Source organism: Scyliorhinus torazame, chromosome 15 (assembly GCF_047496885.1).
Source record: "Scyliorhinus torazame isolate Kashiwa2021f chromosome 15, sScyTor2.1, whole genome shotgun sequence".
NCBI classification, from domain to species: domain Eukaryota; kingdom Metazoa; phylum Chordata; class Chondrichthyes; order Carcharhiniformes; family Scyliorhinidae; genus Scyliorhinus; species Scyliorhinus torazame.
In genome coordinates, this window is record NC_092721.1 from 177,641,613 (window position 1) to 177,654,631 (window position 13,019).

At 54.3% G+C, this 13,019-nt stretch overlaps 1 protein-coding gene across 1 annotated transcript in view; it reads left to right on the plus strand.

The window, feature by feature from the left end:
- mgat4a (alpha-1,3-mannosyl-glycoprotein 4-beta-N-acetylglucosaminyltransferase A) overlaps positions 1 to 13,019 on the plus strand; it is a 363,169-nt gene that overhangs the window by 237,581 nt on the left and 112,569 nt on the right. Inside the window, exon 4 of the mRNA XM_072477186.1 lies at positions 9,561 to 9,694. Coding sequence (XP_072333287.1) covers positions 9,561 to 9,694 — 134 coding nt within the window. The remainder of the gene's footprint in view (positions 1 to 9,560; positions 9,695 to 13,019) is intronic.

Sequence of the window (13,019 nt, forward strand, 5' to 3'; positions counted from 1 at the left end):
ACATGTCCATTTGTTTCGGCGGCCTGATCGTCCTCATCGACCTCCTCAGCTCGGGCGGTGGTGCGACGGACACGGACGTCTTAGTTGAGGTTACATCCGGGAGTACGGTGGTCAAAGCCTTGGTCCGGGTCGGGGTAGGGAATCGGGGCGCAGGGGAAATAGCTGGGGCCGGGGATAGCGGTGCCGGTGCCGGCGGGGGGTGCAGAGGAGGGGCGCTAGGGGGATCGCGCGGTCGGTGTCCACCGACGGGGAGTGGGACTGGGGGGCGGGGGGAGTAGTGGGTGTCAGATCCCGCAGGGGAGCCGTGAGGGAGGGGGTGTCTGTAGTGGGGGAACCAGCGGGTGCCAGATCCTGGAGAGAAACCGTATCTTGCCTGCCGTCTGGGTACTCGACGTAGGCGTATCGTGGGTTCACGTGTAGTAATCGGACCCTCTCGACCAGGGGGGCCGTTTTATGGCTCCTCGCGTGCCTCAGGAGAAGAACAGGTCCCGGAGCCGTCGGCCAAGGTGGACGCGAGACCCTGGAGGTGGACATCCTGGGGAAGACAAACAAGCGGTTGTGAGGGGTCTCATTCGTGGCCGTGCAGAGGAGCGACCTAATGGAGTGTAGGGCATCGGGTAGGACCTCCTGCCAGCGGGTGGTTGAGAGACTTCTCGACCGTAGGGCCAGAAGGACCTTCCAAACTGTTGCGTCTCCCTTTCCATCTGCCCGTTTCCCCGCGGGTTATAACTGGTCGTTCTGCTCGAGGCGATGCCTTTGCTGAGCAGATACTGACGCAGTTCATCGCTCATGAACGATGTACCCCAGTCGCTGTGGCTATAAGCGGGGAAACCAAACAGGGTGAAGATGCTGTGCAGTGCCTTTATCACGGTGGCCGAGGTCATGGGACAGGAGACGGCGAATGGGAAGCGGGAGAACTCGTTGATGACGGTGAGGAAGTAGGCATTGCGGTTGGTGGACTGGAGTGGGCCCTTGAAGTCCACGCATAGTCGCTCAAAGGGCCCAGAGCCCTTTACCAGGCGAGCCTTGTCTGGTCGATAGAAGTGCGGTTTGCACTCCGCACAGATCTGGCAAGCCATGGTCATGGCCTTGACCTCCTCGGTTGAGTAAGGTAGGTTGCGGGACTAGATAAAGTGGACGAGACGGGTAACCTCCGGGTGACAGGTCATTGTGGATGGCTTGCAGGCGGTCCTCCTGCGCGTTGGCGCATGTGCTGTGGGACAGGGCATCTGGGGGCTTGTTGAGCTCCCCTGGACGATACTTGATATCGTACATGTAGGTGGAGAGTTCGATCCTCCACCTCAAAATGTCAACATTTTTTATTTTGCCCCGTTGTGCATTATCAAACATGAAGGCTACCGACCGTTGGTCGGTGACGAGGGTGAACCTCCTACCGGCTAGGTCGTGTCTCCAGTGCCGCACAGCCTCCACAATGGCTTGTGCCTCCTTCTCGACTGCAGAGTGCTGAATCTCAGAGGCGGTGAGGGTCCGGGAGAAGAACGCTACTGGTCTGCCTGCCTGGTTGAGGGTAGTAGCCAGGGCGATGTCTGACGCATCGCTCTCTACCTGGAAGGGGATAGTTTCGTCCACCGCGCGCATAGCGGCCTTGATGATGTCAGTCTTGATGCGGCTGAAGGCCAATCGGGCTTCAGCCGACAGGGGAAATAGCGTGGTCTTTGACTGGGCGGGCTTTGTCCGCATATTTGGGGACCCACTGGGCGTAATAGTAGAAAAGCCCCAAGCACCGTTTGAGGGCCTTGAGGCTGCGGGGGAGGGGAAGTTCCTTAAGGGGGCGCATGCGGTCGGGATCGGGACCTCGGACCCCGTTTACCACGACCTAGCCGAGGATGGCTCGCCGGGTTGTGTGGAAAACGCATTTTTCCTTGTTATAGGTCAGGTTAAGGGCCCGGGGGATCTGGTGGAACGTTTTGAGGTTCGCGTCATGGTCCTGCTGATCATGGCTGCAGATGGTGACATTGTCCAAGTACGGGTATGTAGCCTGCAAGCCGTACTGGTCCACCATTTGGTCCATCGCCCTCTGGAAGACGGAGACCCCATTTGTGACACCGAAGGGGACCCTGAGGAAGTGGAAGAGCCGGCCGGCTGCTTGGAAGGCAGTATAGGGGCGGTCTTTCGGTCGGATAGGGAACTGGTGGTAGGCGAATTTGAGATCAACCGTGGAAAATACCCGGTATTGGGCAATCCGATTTCCCATTTCTGCTATGCGAGGAAGGGGGTACGCACCAAGCTGCGTAAAGTGGTTTATGGTCTAGCTATAATCCACAACCATCTGTTTCTTCTCCCCGGACCGGACTACCACCACTTGTGCTCTCCAGGGGCTGTTGCTAGCCTCGATGACCCCCTCTCCCAGTAAACGCTGGACCTCTGACTTGATAAAAGTCATGTCTTGGGCACTGTACCGCCGGCTCCTGGTGGCGACGGGCTTACAGTCGGGGGTGAGGTTCGCGAATAGTGAGGGGGGTGCAACTTTCAGTGTCGTAAGGCTGCATACTGTGAGGGGGGACAAGGGTCCGCCGAACTTCAGTGTCAGGCTTCGGTGGCTGCACTGGAAATCTAGTCCGAGCAACAGGGGGGCGCAGAGGTGATGGAGCATATACAGTTTGAAACGGGTGTATTCGGCGTCCTGGATCGAGAGATCCGCAATACAATACCCCTTGATTTGGACCGAGTGGAACCCGGATGCGAGGGCTATGGTTTGGGACACGGGATGGGTGCGCAAGGAGCAACGCCTTACCGTTTCTGGTCTCCGTGCTCTCCGGAGTCGAAAAGGCATGGAGCGTCACGCCCGTTGACCTGGACCTGCATCATTGCAGGTGTTTTGGCCACGTTTGGTCAAGGGTGATCGCTCCCAGTTGCGGGTAGTCCGAGTCCTCAGCTGAATCGGATTCGTAAAAAATGGCCACCGCCGTCGGTTGCGCGTGTCGGGTCGCGAAGGTGGCCGCCGCCAAGTTGGCCGCCCCCATGATTCGCACGAGGCAGATGACGCGTCAGAAGGGGGCGTGACAGGTCGATGCGCAGCCGCGTTGCGAGGCCTGTGGGTCTGTGAGCCTGATTTCCAGGCCTGCTGTTCTTTGTTTTTCTGGCCCTTGGGCCTGGCCAGGCAGACCCTCGCAAAATGTCCCTTCTTCCCGCAGTCGCTGCAAATGGCGGAGCGGGCTGGGCAGCATGGGCGTGGGTGCTGACCCTGCCCACAGAAATAGCACGCTGTGCCCCTGGTCTGGGTGGGTCGCCGCGCGGCGCAGGCCTGTATCGTGGCTGAGTCTGGAGAGGTCCGAGGGAGGCTCGCAGGGTCCACGGGGTATGTGCCTAAATTATGTTGGGCCACTTCCAGCGAGGTGGCGAGCGTTAGCGTGTCCTGGAGGTCTTTTGCCCCGTTTTCGAGTAGTCGCTGCCGGATGTAGGTCGAGCGGATGCCAGTCACGAAAGCGTCTCTGATGTGCAGGTTCATATGGATTTCCCCTGTCACATCCTGATAATTACAGTTCCTGGCGAGCGCGGTGAGTTTTTCTATGAATTCGTCTAGCGTTTCCCCCGAGCCCTGCCGGCAGGTAGAGAGCAGATGCCGGGCATGTATCTCGTTGATGGGTTTGACAAACCGCTTGCGTAGTATCTCGACCACCTCATCGTAGGTAGTCGCCTTTTCGAGCGTGGTGGAGATTCTGTAACTCACCCGGGCGTGGAGTAGGCGCAGCTTGCGTGGCCCCAGAATGGGTGTCTCTGAGGAGTCCAGGTAGGCCTCGAAGCATCGGAGCCAGTACTGAAAAATTTCCTTCGCTTCCGGTGTCCGTGCTTCCAGGTTGAGCTTCTCTGGTTTTAGGCCTGCGTCCAGCGTGATGTAGTTTAGCTTATTAAATTGTAGTACCCTCAATAACAACGCTAGAGAGTAAAACGGCAAAGAAGGCTTTAATAAGCAAAGAACTAGCCTGGTGCTGAGACTGGTGCTTACTGGGTGCCGCCTGCATGGCGGCCCCTTGTATACGACTCCCAGGTGGGCGGAGCCAGAGGCGGAGTCCACCAGGGTTTCAAGTCCGGTCTTAAAGGGGACATCACCTTACATGATTTTGCACAGCAGATCACCCAGCTTCTCTCTTCCATTTAGCCGCGCTGTTGATACCACTGGTTCAGTTTAAGTTTCTGCTCTGCGGTGAAAGCCCATGATACTGGTGGGGAGCTCGGAGTGGTGATCAAGGGAGGGAGATGCCTTGGCCTTTTTCCCCCGTTCAGGAAAGGTCCACGCATTTGCTGGCCTACAGCAGAGCCTGAATAACATGCAGGCTTCAGCTGTCGGGGATTGCTGCATAGCCCGCTGAATTCTTCATGGAGCAGTGGAACTGACCATGAACAAAACCTCACTTTTAGATGGGTGTGAATGATCAGGATGGCAAGTATGGACTGGGTGACGCAAGAAGGAAAACATTGGCACAGACTTGAATGGCCTGTTTTGTGCTGCTAAATTCTACGATCCTATAAGATGCAGTTGATGGTAAAGGTTGCAACTGAGAGTGTTTTAAAATTTGTCACCGATGTCTTGGTTTGCTTGACTGCTCAGTGCTCTATAGTATACTGCAGAAAGCACTGCGAACTCGTGTTTAGTTGCTGCACTGTCCAGCAGTAGTGAAATCTAGGTTGCTGGTTGGGCTGTGGGAGGAGGGGGGTTGTTTGGCGAGAGTCTGAATGTTTGTAAATGCTGCACTCCACACGCCGTTATCCTGACGACCTGACTGACCCCACTGATTAAGCAATGGCCAGATCAATCATCTTTTCCCCTCAATGTTGGGTTAATTTGTTTTTTGCTTGCAACGGCATGTATGCAGAACAATTATTCGAGCAGTCATTTTCTATTGAATGAATGTTTGTGTTCAGTGCCTTCTATTATTTCCTTCATGGCCAAGAAAAGCTCGGGTGCATATCAAGAGAAACTCCCTCACTTGGAGGATTTTTTTTTAATAACCATTTTATTGAGGTATTTATGGTTTTACAACAACTACAAAATAAACAATGTACATGAAATTATAAACATAGTGCAAAAGCCATCTTCCTCCCTTACAGGTCCCACCTTTACTAACCCCCTATTCTAAACTAAGCTAACCCCCAACCCCCCCCCCCCCCCCCCCTTCTGCTGACGGTTCATTTTCCCCAAAGAAGTCAACGGACGGTTGCCACCTCCGGGCGAACCCTAACATTGACCCTCTCAAGGCGAACTTGATTTTCTCCAAACAGAGAAAGCTAGCCATGTCCGATAGCCAGGTCTCCGTCATCGGGGGCTTTGGGTCCCTCCAAACTAATAGTATCCGTCTCCGGGCTACCAGGGAAGCAAAGACCAGAACGTCTGCCTCTTTCTCCTCCTGGATTCCCGGGTCTTCCGAAACTCCAAAAATCGCCACCTCTGGACTCGGTGCCACCCTTGTTTTTAACACCTTGGACACGACATCCGCAAACCCCTGCCAGAATCCCCTAAGCTTCGGGCTTGCCCAGAACATATGGACATGGTTCGCTGGTCCTCCCGCACATTTTGCACACCTATCTTCTACACTAAAGAACCTGCTCATCTGGGCCACTGTCACGTGAGCCCGGTGAACGACCTTAAACTGTATCAGGCTGAGCCTGGCGCATGTTGTGGACGCGTTGACTCTACTCAACGCATCCGCCCAGAGACCATCCTCTATCTCTCCTCCAAACTCCTCTTCCCACTTGCGCTTCAGCTCCTCGGTCTGCGTCTCCTCTGACCCCATGAGTGCCTTGTAAATGTCAGAAACCCTCCCTTCTCCCACCCCCACTCTGGAAACTACCCTGTCCTGTATCCCCCCTTGGTGGTAGGAGCGGGAAGGTTGAGACCTGCCTGCGTAGGAAGTCCCGCGCCTGCATGTACCTAAACTCATTTCCCCTCGCCAATCCAAATTTCTCCTCCAACTCCCTCAGGCTAGAAAAGCTCCCCTCCATAAACATATCTCCCATCCTCTCAATCCCTGCTCTTTGCCATCCCCGGAACCCCCCATCCAGCCTTCCCGGGGCAAACCGGTGATTATTACAGTTTGGAGACCAGACCGACGCTCCCCCCGCTCCCCCATGCTTCCTCCATTGCCCCCAGACTCTCAGGGCCGCCACCACCACAGGGTTGGTGGAGTACCGTGCCGGCGGGAACGGCAGAGGCGCCGTTACCAACGCCCCCAAACCGGTGCCCTTGCATGATGCCGCCTCCACACGCTCCCATATCGACCCTCCCCCCACCACCCACTTCCTGATCATGGTTATATTCGCCGCCCAATAATAATTACTAAAGTTTGGCAGCGCCAGCCTGCCCTCCCCCCGGCTCCACTCAAGCATCACTTTTTTTTTACTCGCGGGGTCTTGCCCGCCCACACAAAGCCAGTGATCACCTTATTTACCCGTTTAAAGAAGGACCGTGGATTAAAGATGGGGAGACACTGAAACACAAACAGGAATCTCGGGAGGACCGTCATTTTCACTGTCTGCACCCTCCCCTAGTGACAACGGGACCAGGTCCCACCTTCGAAAAGCCTCCTTCATTTGGTCTACTAATCGGGCCAAATTTAACTTGTGTAGCCGTTCCCATTCCCGTGCCACCTGGATGCCTAGGTATCGAAAGCTTTCCCCAACCACCCTTGAGTCTCTCTGTGCAATTGCCAGCGGCTCTATGGCTAACGCGAACAGCAGTGGGGTGAGGGGGCATCCCTGTCTCGACCCCCGATGCAGCCTGAAATAGTCCGATGTTGACCTGTTCGTCCGTACGCTTGCGACCGGAGCCTGATACAGCAGCCTGACCCGGTCAATAAATCCCCGCCCAAATCCAAACCGCCCCAGTACCTCCCACAGATAATCCCATTCCACCCGATCAAAAGCCTTCTCTGCATCCATTGAGACCACAACCTCCCCATCCCTACCTTCTGGGGGCATCATAATCACATTCTTGCGTTGGCCGCCAACTGCCTACCCTTAACAAATCCCGTCTGGTCCTCCCCAATCAATCCTAGAAGACAAGATTTTGGCCAGCAGTTTGGCGTCCACATTTTTTAGTAGGGATATCGGCCTGTAGGACCCGCATAGCTCCGGATCCTTGTCCCGATTCAGGATCAATGAGATTGTGGCCTGTGACATCGTCGGGGGAAGCACCCCACGTTCCCTTGCCTCATTGAATGTCCTCAGCAACAGCTGCCCCAATATCCCAGAGACCTTTTTATAGAACTCCACTGGGTACCCATCCGGCCCTGGGGCTTTACCCGACTGCATGGCCTTCAGTCCCTCTGCTATTTCCTCCAACCCGATCGGGAAATTCAGCCCCCCTAAAAAGTGCCTCATCCCCTCCGGCCCAGCTGGGGGTTCCGACTTATACAACCTGCTGTAAAACTCCTAGAACGCCTTATTAATCCCTGCTGAATCTCCGACCAGGTTCCCGTCCCCGTCTTTTACTTTCCCTATCTCCCTGGCTGCCTCTCTCTTTCTAAGCTGCTGCGCATGCATTCTGCTGGCCTTCTCCCCATGTTCATAGATTGCCCCCCTCGCCTTCCTCAGCTGCTCCACTGCCTTCCCTGGAGTTAACAAGCCAAACTCCGCCTGTAGCCTCCGTCGCTCCCTTAGACGCCCTGCCTCCGGGGTCTCTGCATGCCTCTTGTCGACCTGCAATATCTCCTTTATCAGTCGGTCCGCCTCTGCTCTGTCTGCCTTCTCCCTCTGGGCCCGTATCAAGATCAGCTCCCCTCCCCCCATTTGCTCCATGAATCCCTTCAGCTCCTTCGCCTTTGCTGGTACCCTGCCTGTCCTAGAGCTTGACTGGTCTAACCCGGGGTCGATAAATGTGTTAAAGTCCCCTCCCTAGACCAACTTATGCAAACCCAGGTCCGGAATCTTCCCCAACATCCTCTTTATAAACTCCACATCATCCCAATTTGGCAGGTACACATTCACTAGTACCACCGGCAACCCCTCCAGCTTCACACTGAGTGTAATGTACCAACCTCCCACATCCGCAACTATTCTTCCCGCCTCAAATATGACTTGCTTATTAATCAGGATCGCGACCCCTCTAGTCTTCGAGTCCAGCCCCGAGTGAAAAACCTGTCCGACTCATCCCTTCCTTAATCTAATCTGATCAGTTACTCTAAGGTGCGTCTCCTGTAACATTACCACGTCCGCCTTCAGTCCCCTAAGATGCGCGAACACACATGCCCTTTAACCGGCCCATTTACCCCTCTCACATTCCATGTGATCAGCCTAATTGGGGGGCTCATCGCCCACCCCCACTTCGCCGATCAGCCATCACCTTTCTTGGGCCAGCCTCCAGCCCGCGCCCCACGCATCCGCCGGCCTGCCCCCAGGCAGCCTCCGCCCCCGACCTCCTTTCTGTCCCACAGCAAATGTCCCTCCCCTGTCAGCGCAACATTCTCCTGTAGCCGGTTAAAATGGCTAACTCCCGATTTGAATGGCGAAACCCCGATTTAAAATGGCGAACAGAAGAGGCTGATGGGAAAATCAGCCAACAGGACTCAAATAGGCAGCTGCAGGCAAAACTGTGTATTCGCCTCTGGGGAGGCCAGACAGAATCGATACCTGCAGCCATCAACACAACAACACACCAGCCATCTGCGTACCAATTAGCAATCCCCGGGAACAATATGCTACAAATTAGACACACAAAGCCAACCCAGACTTTTCGGCGCCAGCAGGAGCTTACACAAAGAGAGGTGAATGACCACCTCGAAACCGCCCATCGATTAATGAATCGCTCCAGCATTGGAGAATATCGAACCAAGTGATTGGGACCAAGTCCAATCACTTGGAACCAGGTACAAGGTCCGCCCCGAGAGGCGGGAAGCCCCTGGGGACTATAAGAATAGGGGCCAAGTTCAAATCGACCCTTCTTCACCCTTCTGCACCCCTTCTCCTCTCCGCACCCTTCGAGACCCTTCTGCAAGAGAACGTAAGTTTTGCTCCAACGCTCGCTACGAGATAGGCACTCCTGACTATCGACCTGACCAGCTTTGAATCCCGCAGGCTCAGCACCCATACGAAAGGCCATTCGTTTCCCTGACCTGGTGGGCCATTTCCAAATTTAAGTATTGGCCTGTTAGTTGTAGGAAGTAGCTTAGAAGTAGAATTAATGTGTAAGCATTGATTGCTGTATATAATAAATGTGCGTTGATTTAACTCTTACTTAGCGGTGTGTTGGATTATTGATCATTACTCGGACTTGAACCACGTGGCGGTATCAGAAAGATACCTGGCGACTCAAGAGCAAAGGTGATAGAACAAGAGCAATTAAACTAAGGCTAAAACGAGCAACACTCCCCCCCCCCCCCCCCCCCCCCCCCCCAGTAACAGCACTGCGTTTCCGTGAGTTAGCCCGCCCAGCTAGCTTGGTGACCCCCACCATGGCGTCAGACATTCCTCACTTGGAGGATTTGTAATGAGGACCCAACTGTGTTCTGTTTTTATTTTTCCCATCAGTAAATTTCCTTTCATGACATGTTTCGACTCCGTACAGCCATTTTTGTCTAATTGTCTGTATAATCCTTTGCCTCCAGTGTCCTTAGTGTTGGGGATTCCCACCGTGAAGAGGAAAGTTAAGTCCTACCTTGCCGAGACACTTCACTCATTACTGGATAAGTTGTCTTCTGAAGAGAAGCTGGATTGTGTAATTGTGGTATTTATAGGCGAGGTAAGAACACTGTTTGTTTTACTGTGTGTGTTTGGGGGTGTGTGTATGTTTTTGTGGTTTTTTTCCAGTTGTATTTGGCTGTGACGACCATTGCTGGAGTAAAGCCCGTTCTCCATTTCTGTTTCTTCTAATTGTGGTATCCATACTTGAAATTCTAATGCTCCTTGCTTGCCCCTGTTGCTATTTCATAGAATTTACAGTGCAGAAGGAGGCCAATCGGCCCATCGGGTCTGCACCGGCTCTTGGAAAGAGCACCCCACCCAAGGTCCACACCTCCACCCTATCCCCATAACCCAGTAACCCCACCCAACACTAAGGGCAATTTTGGACACCAAGGGCAATTTATCATGGCCAATCCATCTAACCTGCACATCTTTGGACTGTGGGAGGAAACCAGAGCACCCGGAGGAAACCCATGCACACACTGGGAGGATGTGCAGACTCCGCACAGACAGTGACCCAAGCTTGGACCCTGGAGCTGTGAAGCAATTGGGCTATCCGCAATGCTACCGTGCTGCCCTTGATGCATGCTTCAACAGTGAACATCTAGCTTTGTGTGGATTCTATTTTAAATTGCAATACGGCAGGGTGTGATCGTGCTATGGTTATATGTAACTGATCTAGAAGCCTGGACTTCAGTCTCAGAAAGTTTATTCAAATCTCATTGCGGTAGTTTGGGAATTTGAATTTGGTTTATGCATGTCTGGGAGGGAAAAATGACTTGGATTAGTAAAGGAAGCCATGAGGCTGTCATACCATTGCAAAGACCTAACTGGGTCACAAATGTCCTTTTAGTGATGAAAACCAACAGTCCTTTGGCCTATGTGCACATCCAGCTCAGGACAACCATTGATGGGTGTGATGAATGATATCTGTATATACATGGACCTTTAATGTGTAGGCCCCTTTAAGACCGGGTTTGGAACCCTGGGGGACTCCGTCTCCAGCTCCGCCCCCAGGAAGCTGTATATAAGGTTACGTTCAGTAGGCAGCGTTTAGTGAGCACACTTCTCGGCAGCTGTCTAGTTCTCTGGTAATTAAAGCCTTTGTATTATCAATCTCCTCTCCTGAGTCGTAATTGAGGGTATCTCAATTTAATTACCAGACTACATCATGATGGACAGCGGTCTAAAGCCGGAGGAGCTCAGTTTGGACGCTCGGTCGCCGGAAGCCACTGAAATTTTTAAATACTGGCTCCGGTGCTTTGAGGCCTATCTGGATTCTTCAGAGACTGAAGTTGACGGACCTCGCAAGCTGAGCTTACTACATGCCTGGGTGGGCTCCGTGATCGACAAAGCTACGACGTACGAAACGGCTGTCAAAATCCTACAGAAGTGCTTTGTAAAGCCGATAAACGAGGTACACGCCAGACATTTGCTCTCGACCTGCCGCCAGCGCTCCGGGGAAATGCTAGATGAATACTTGGAGAGACTCACCGCGCTCACCAGGAACTGCGACCATAAAGAGGTGACGGCAGAAGTCCACATGAACTTACATATTCGTGATGCTTTCGTGTCCGGTATCCGATCCACGTACATCCGGCAGCGGCTCTTAGAAGACGGAGCGAAGGACCTCCAAGGCACGGTAACGCTCGCCTCTTCCCTGGAAGCGGCCCACCATAATCTCCGCACGTACCCCGGGGACCTTGCGAACCCCTCTCGATCCTCTCCAGACTCGGCCACGCTTCAGGCCTGCACCGCGCGGCGACACGCTCACACCAGGGGCCCCCAATGCTATTTCTGTGGACAAGGCCAGCACTCACGCCAGCGTTGCCCAGCCCTCTCCGCTATCTGCGGCGAATGCGGAAAGAAGGGGCACTTCGGGAAGGTCTGCATGGCTAGGCCCAAAGGCCAGAAACAAAAGGCTCATTGGGCCCAGAAATTGAACTCCCGGGACCACAGGCCCCGCAACTCGGCCGCGCGGCAGCCAGACACGCCTACTTCCAACGCATCATCGGCCTCGTGCGAGTCATGGGGACGGCCATCTTGGCGGCGGCCATCTTCAATACCCAAAACGTGCGACCGACGGCGGTGGCCATTTTGCGAGTCCGATTAAACCGAGGACTCTGACTGCCCGCAACTAGGAGCGATCACGCTTGATCAATCTCAGCCGAAGCACCTGCGAGACTCAATAATGCAGGTTCAAATCAACGGCCGCGACACCCCCTGCCTTTTTGACTCCGGGAGCACGGAGAGTTTTATCCACGGTAAGACGCTGCTCCCTGCGCACCTATCCCTCCTCCCAAACTATCGCCCTCGCACCTGGGTCACATTCCGGTCCAAATCACGGTGTATTGTATCGCGAACCTCGCTATCCAAGGCGCTAAATACGCCCGATTTAAACTTTATGTTCTCCCTAACCTCTGCGCTCCCCCTGCTGCTCGGTCTGGACTTTCAGTGCAGCCACCGAAGCCTGACACTGATGTTCGGCGGACCCCTGCCCCCGCTCACGGTATGTAGCCTGGCGACACTCAAAGTTGCACCACCCCCCTCTTCGCGAACCTCACCCCCGACTGTAAGCCCGTCGCCACCAGGAGTCGGCGGTACAGTGCCCAAGACATGACTTTCATCAAGGCAGAGGTTCAGCGGCTACTAAAAGAAGGGGTCATAGAGGCTAGCAACAGCCCTTAGAGGGCTGGTAGTCCGCTCCGGGGAAAAACAACGTATGGTGGTGGACTATAGCCAGACCATAAACCGCTTTACGCAACTCGATGCGTACCCACTTCCCCGCATAGCAGAAATGGTGAACCAAATCGCCCAGTATCGGGTATTCTCCACGGTCGACCTAAAATCGGCCGATCATCAACTCCCCGTCCGCCCAGTGGACCGCCCCTATACGGCCTTCGAAGCAGCCGGTTGGCTCTTCCACTTCCTCAGGGTCCCTTTCGAGGTCACAAACGGAGTCTCTGTTTTCCAAAAGGCGATGGATCAAATGGTGGACCAGTACGGCTTACGGGCTACATACCCGTACTTGGACAAAGTCACCATCTGCGGCCATGACCAGCAGGACCATGACAAAAACCTGAGGACGTTCCTCCAGACCGCCCGGGCCCTCAATCTGACATAAAGAGAAATGCGAGTTCCACACAACCCGGCTAGCCATCCTCGTCTACGTCGTGGAAAACGGGGTCCTAGGGCCAGACCCCGACCACATGCGCACCCTTAAGGAACTTCCCCTGCCCCGTAGCCTCCAATACCACGGTTTCTCCCCTGATGGCTGAGGCTCAGTCGGCCTTCAGTCGTATCAAGGCCAATATCATAAAGGCCGCCATGCACGCGGTGGACGAAACCATTCCCTTCCAGGTAGAAAGCAACGCATCAGATGT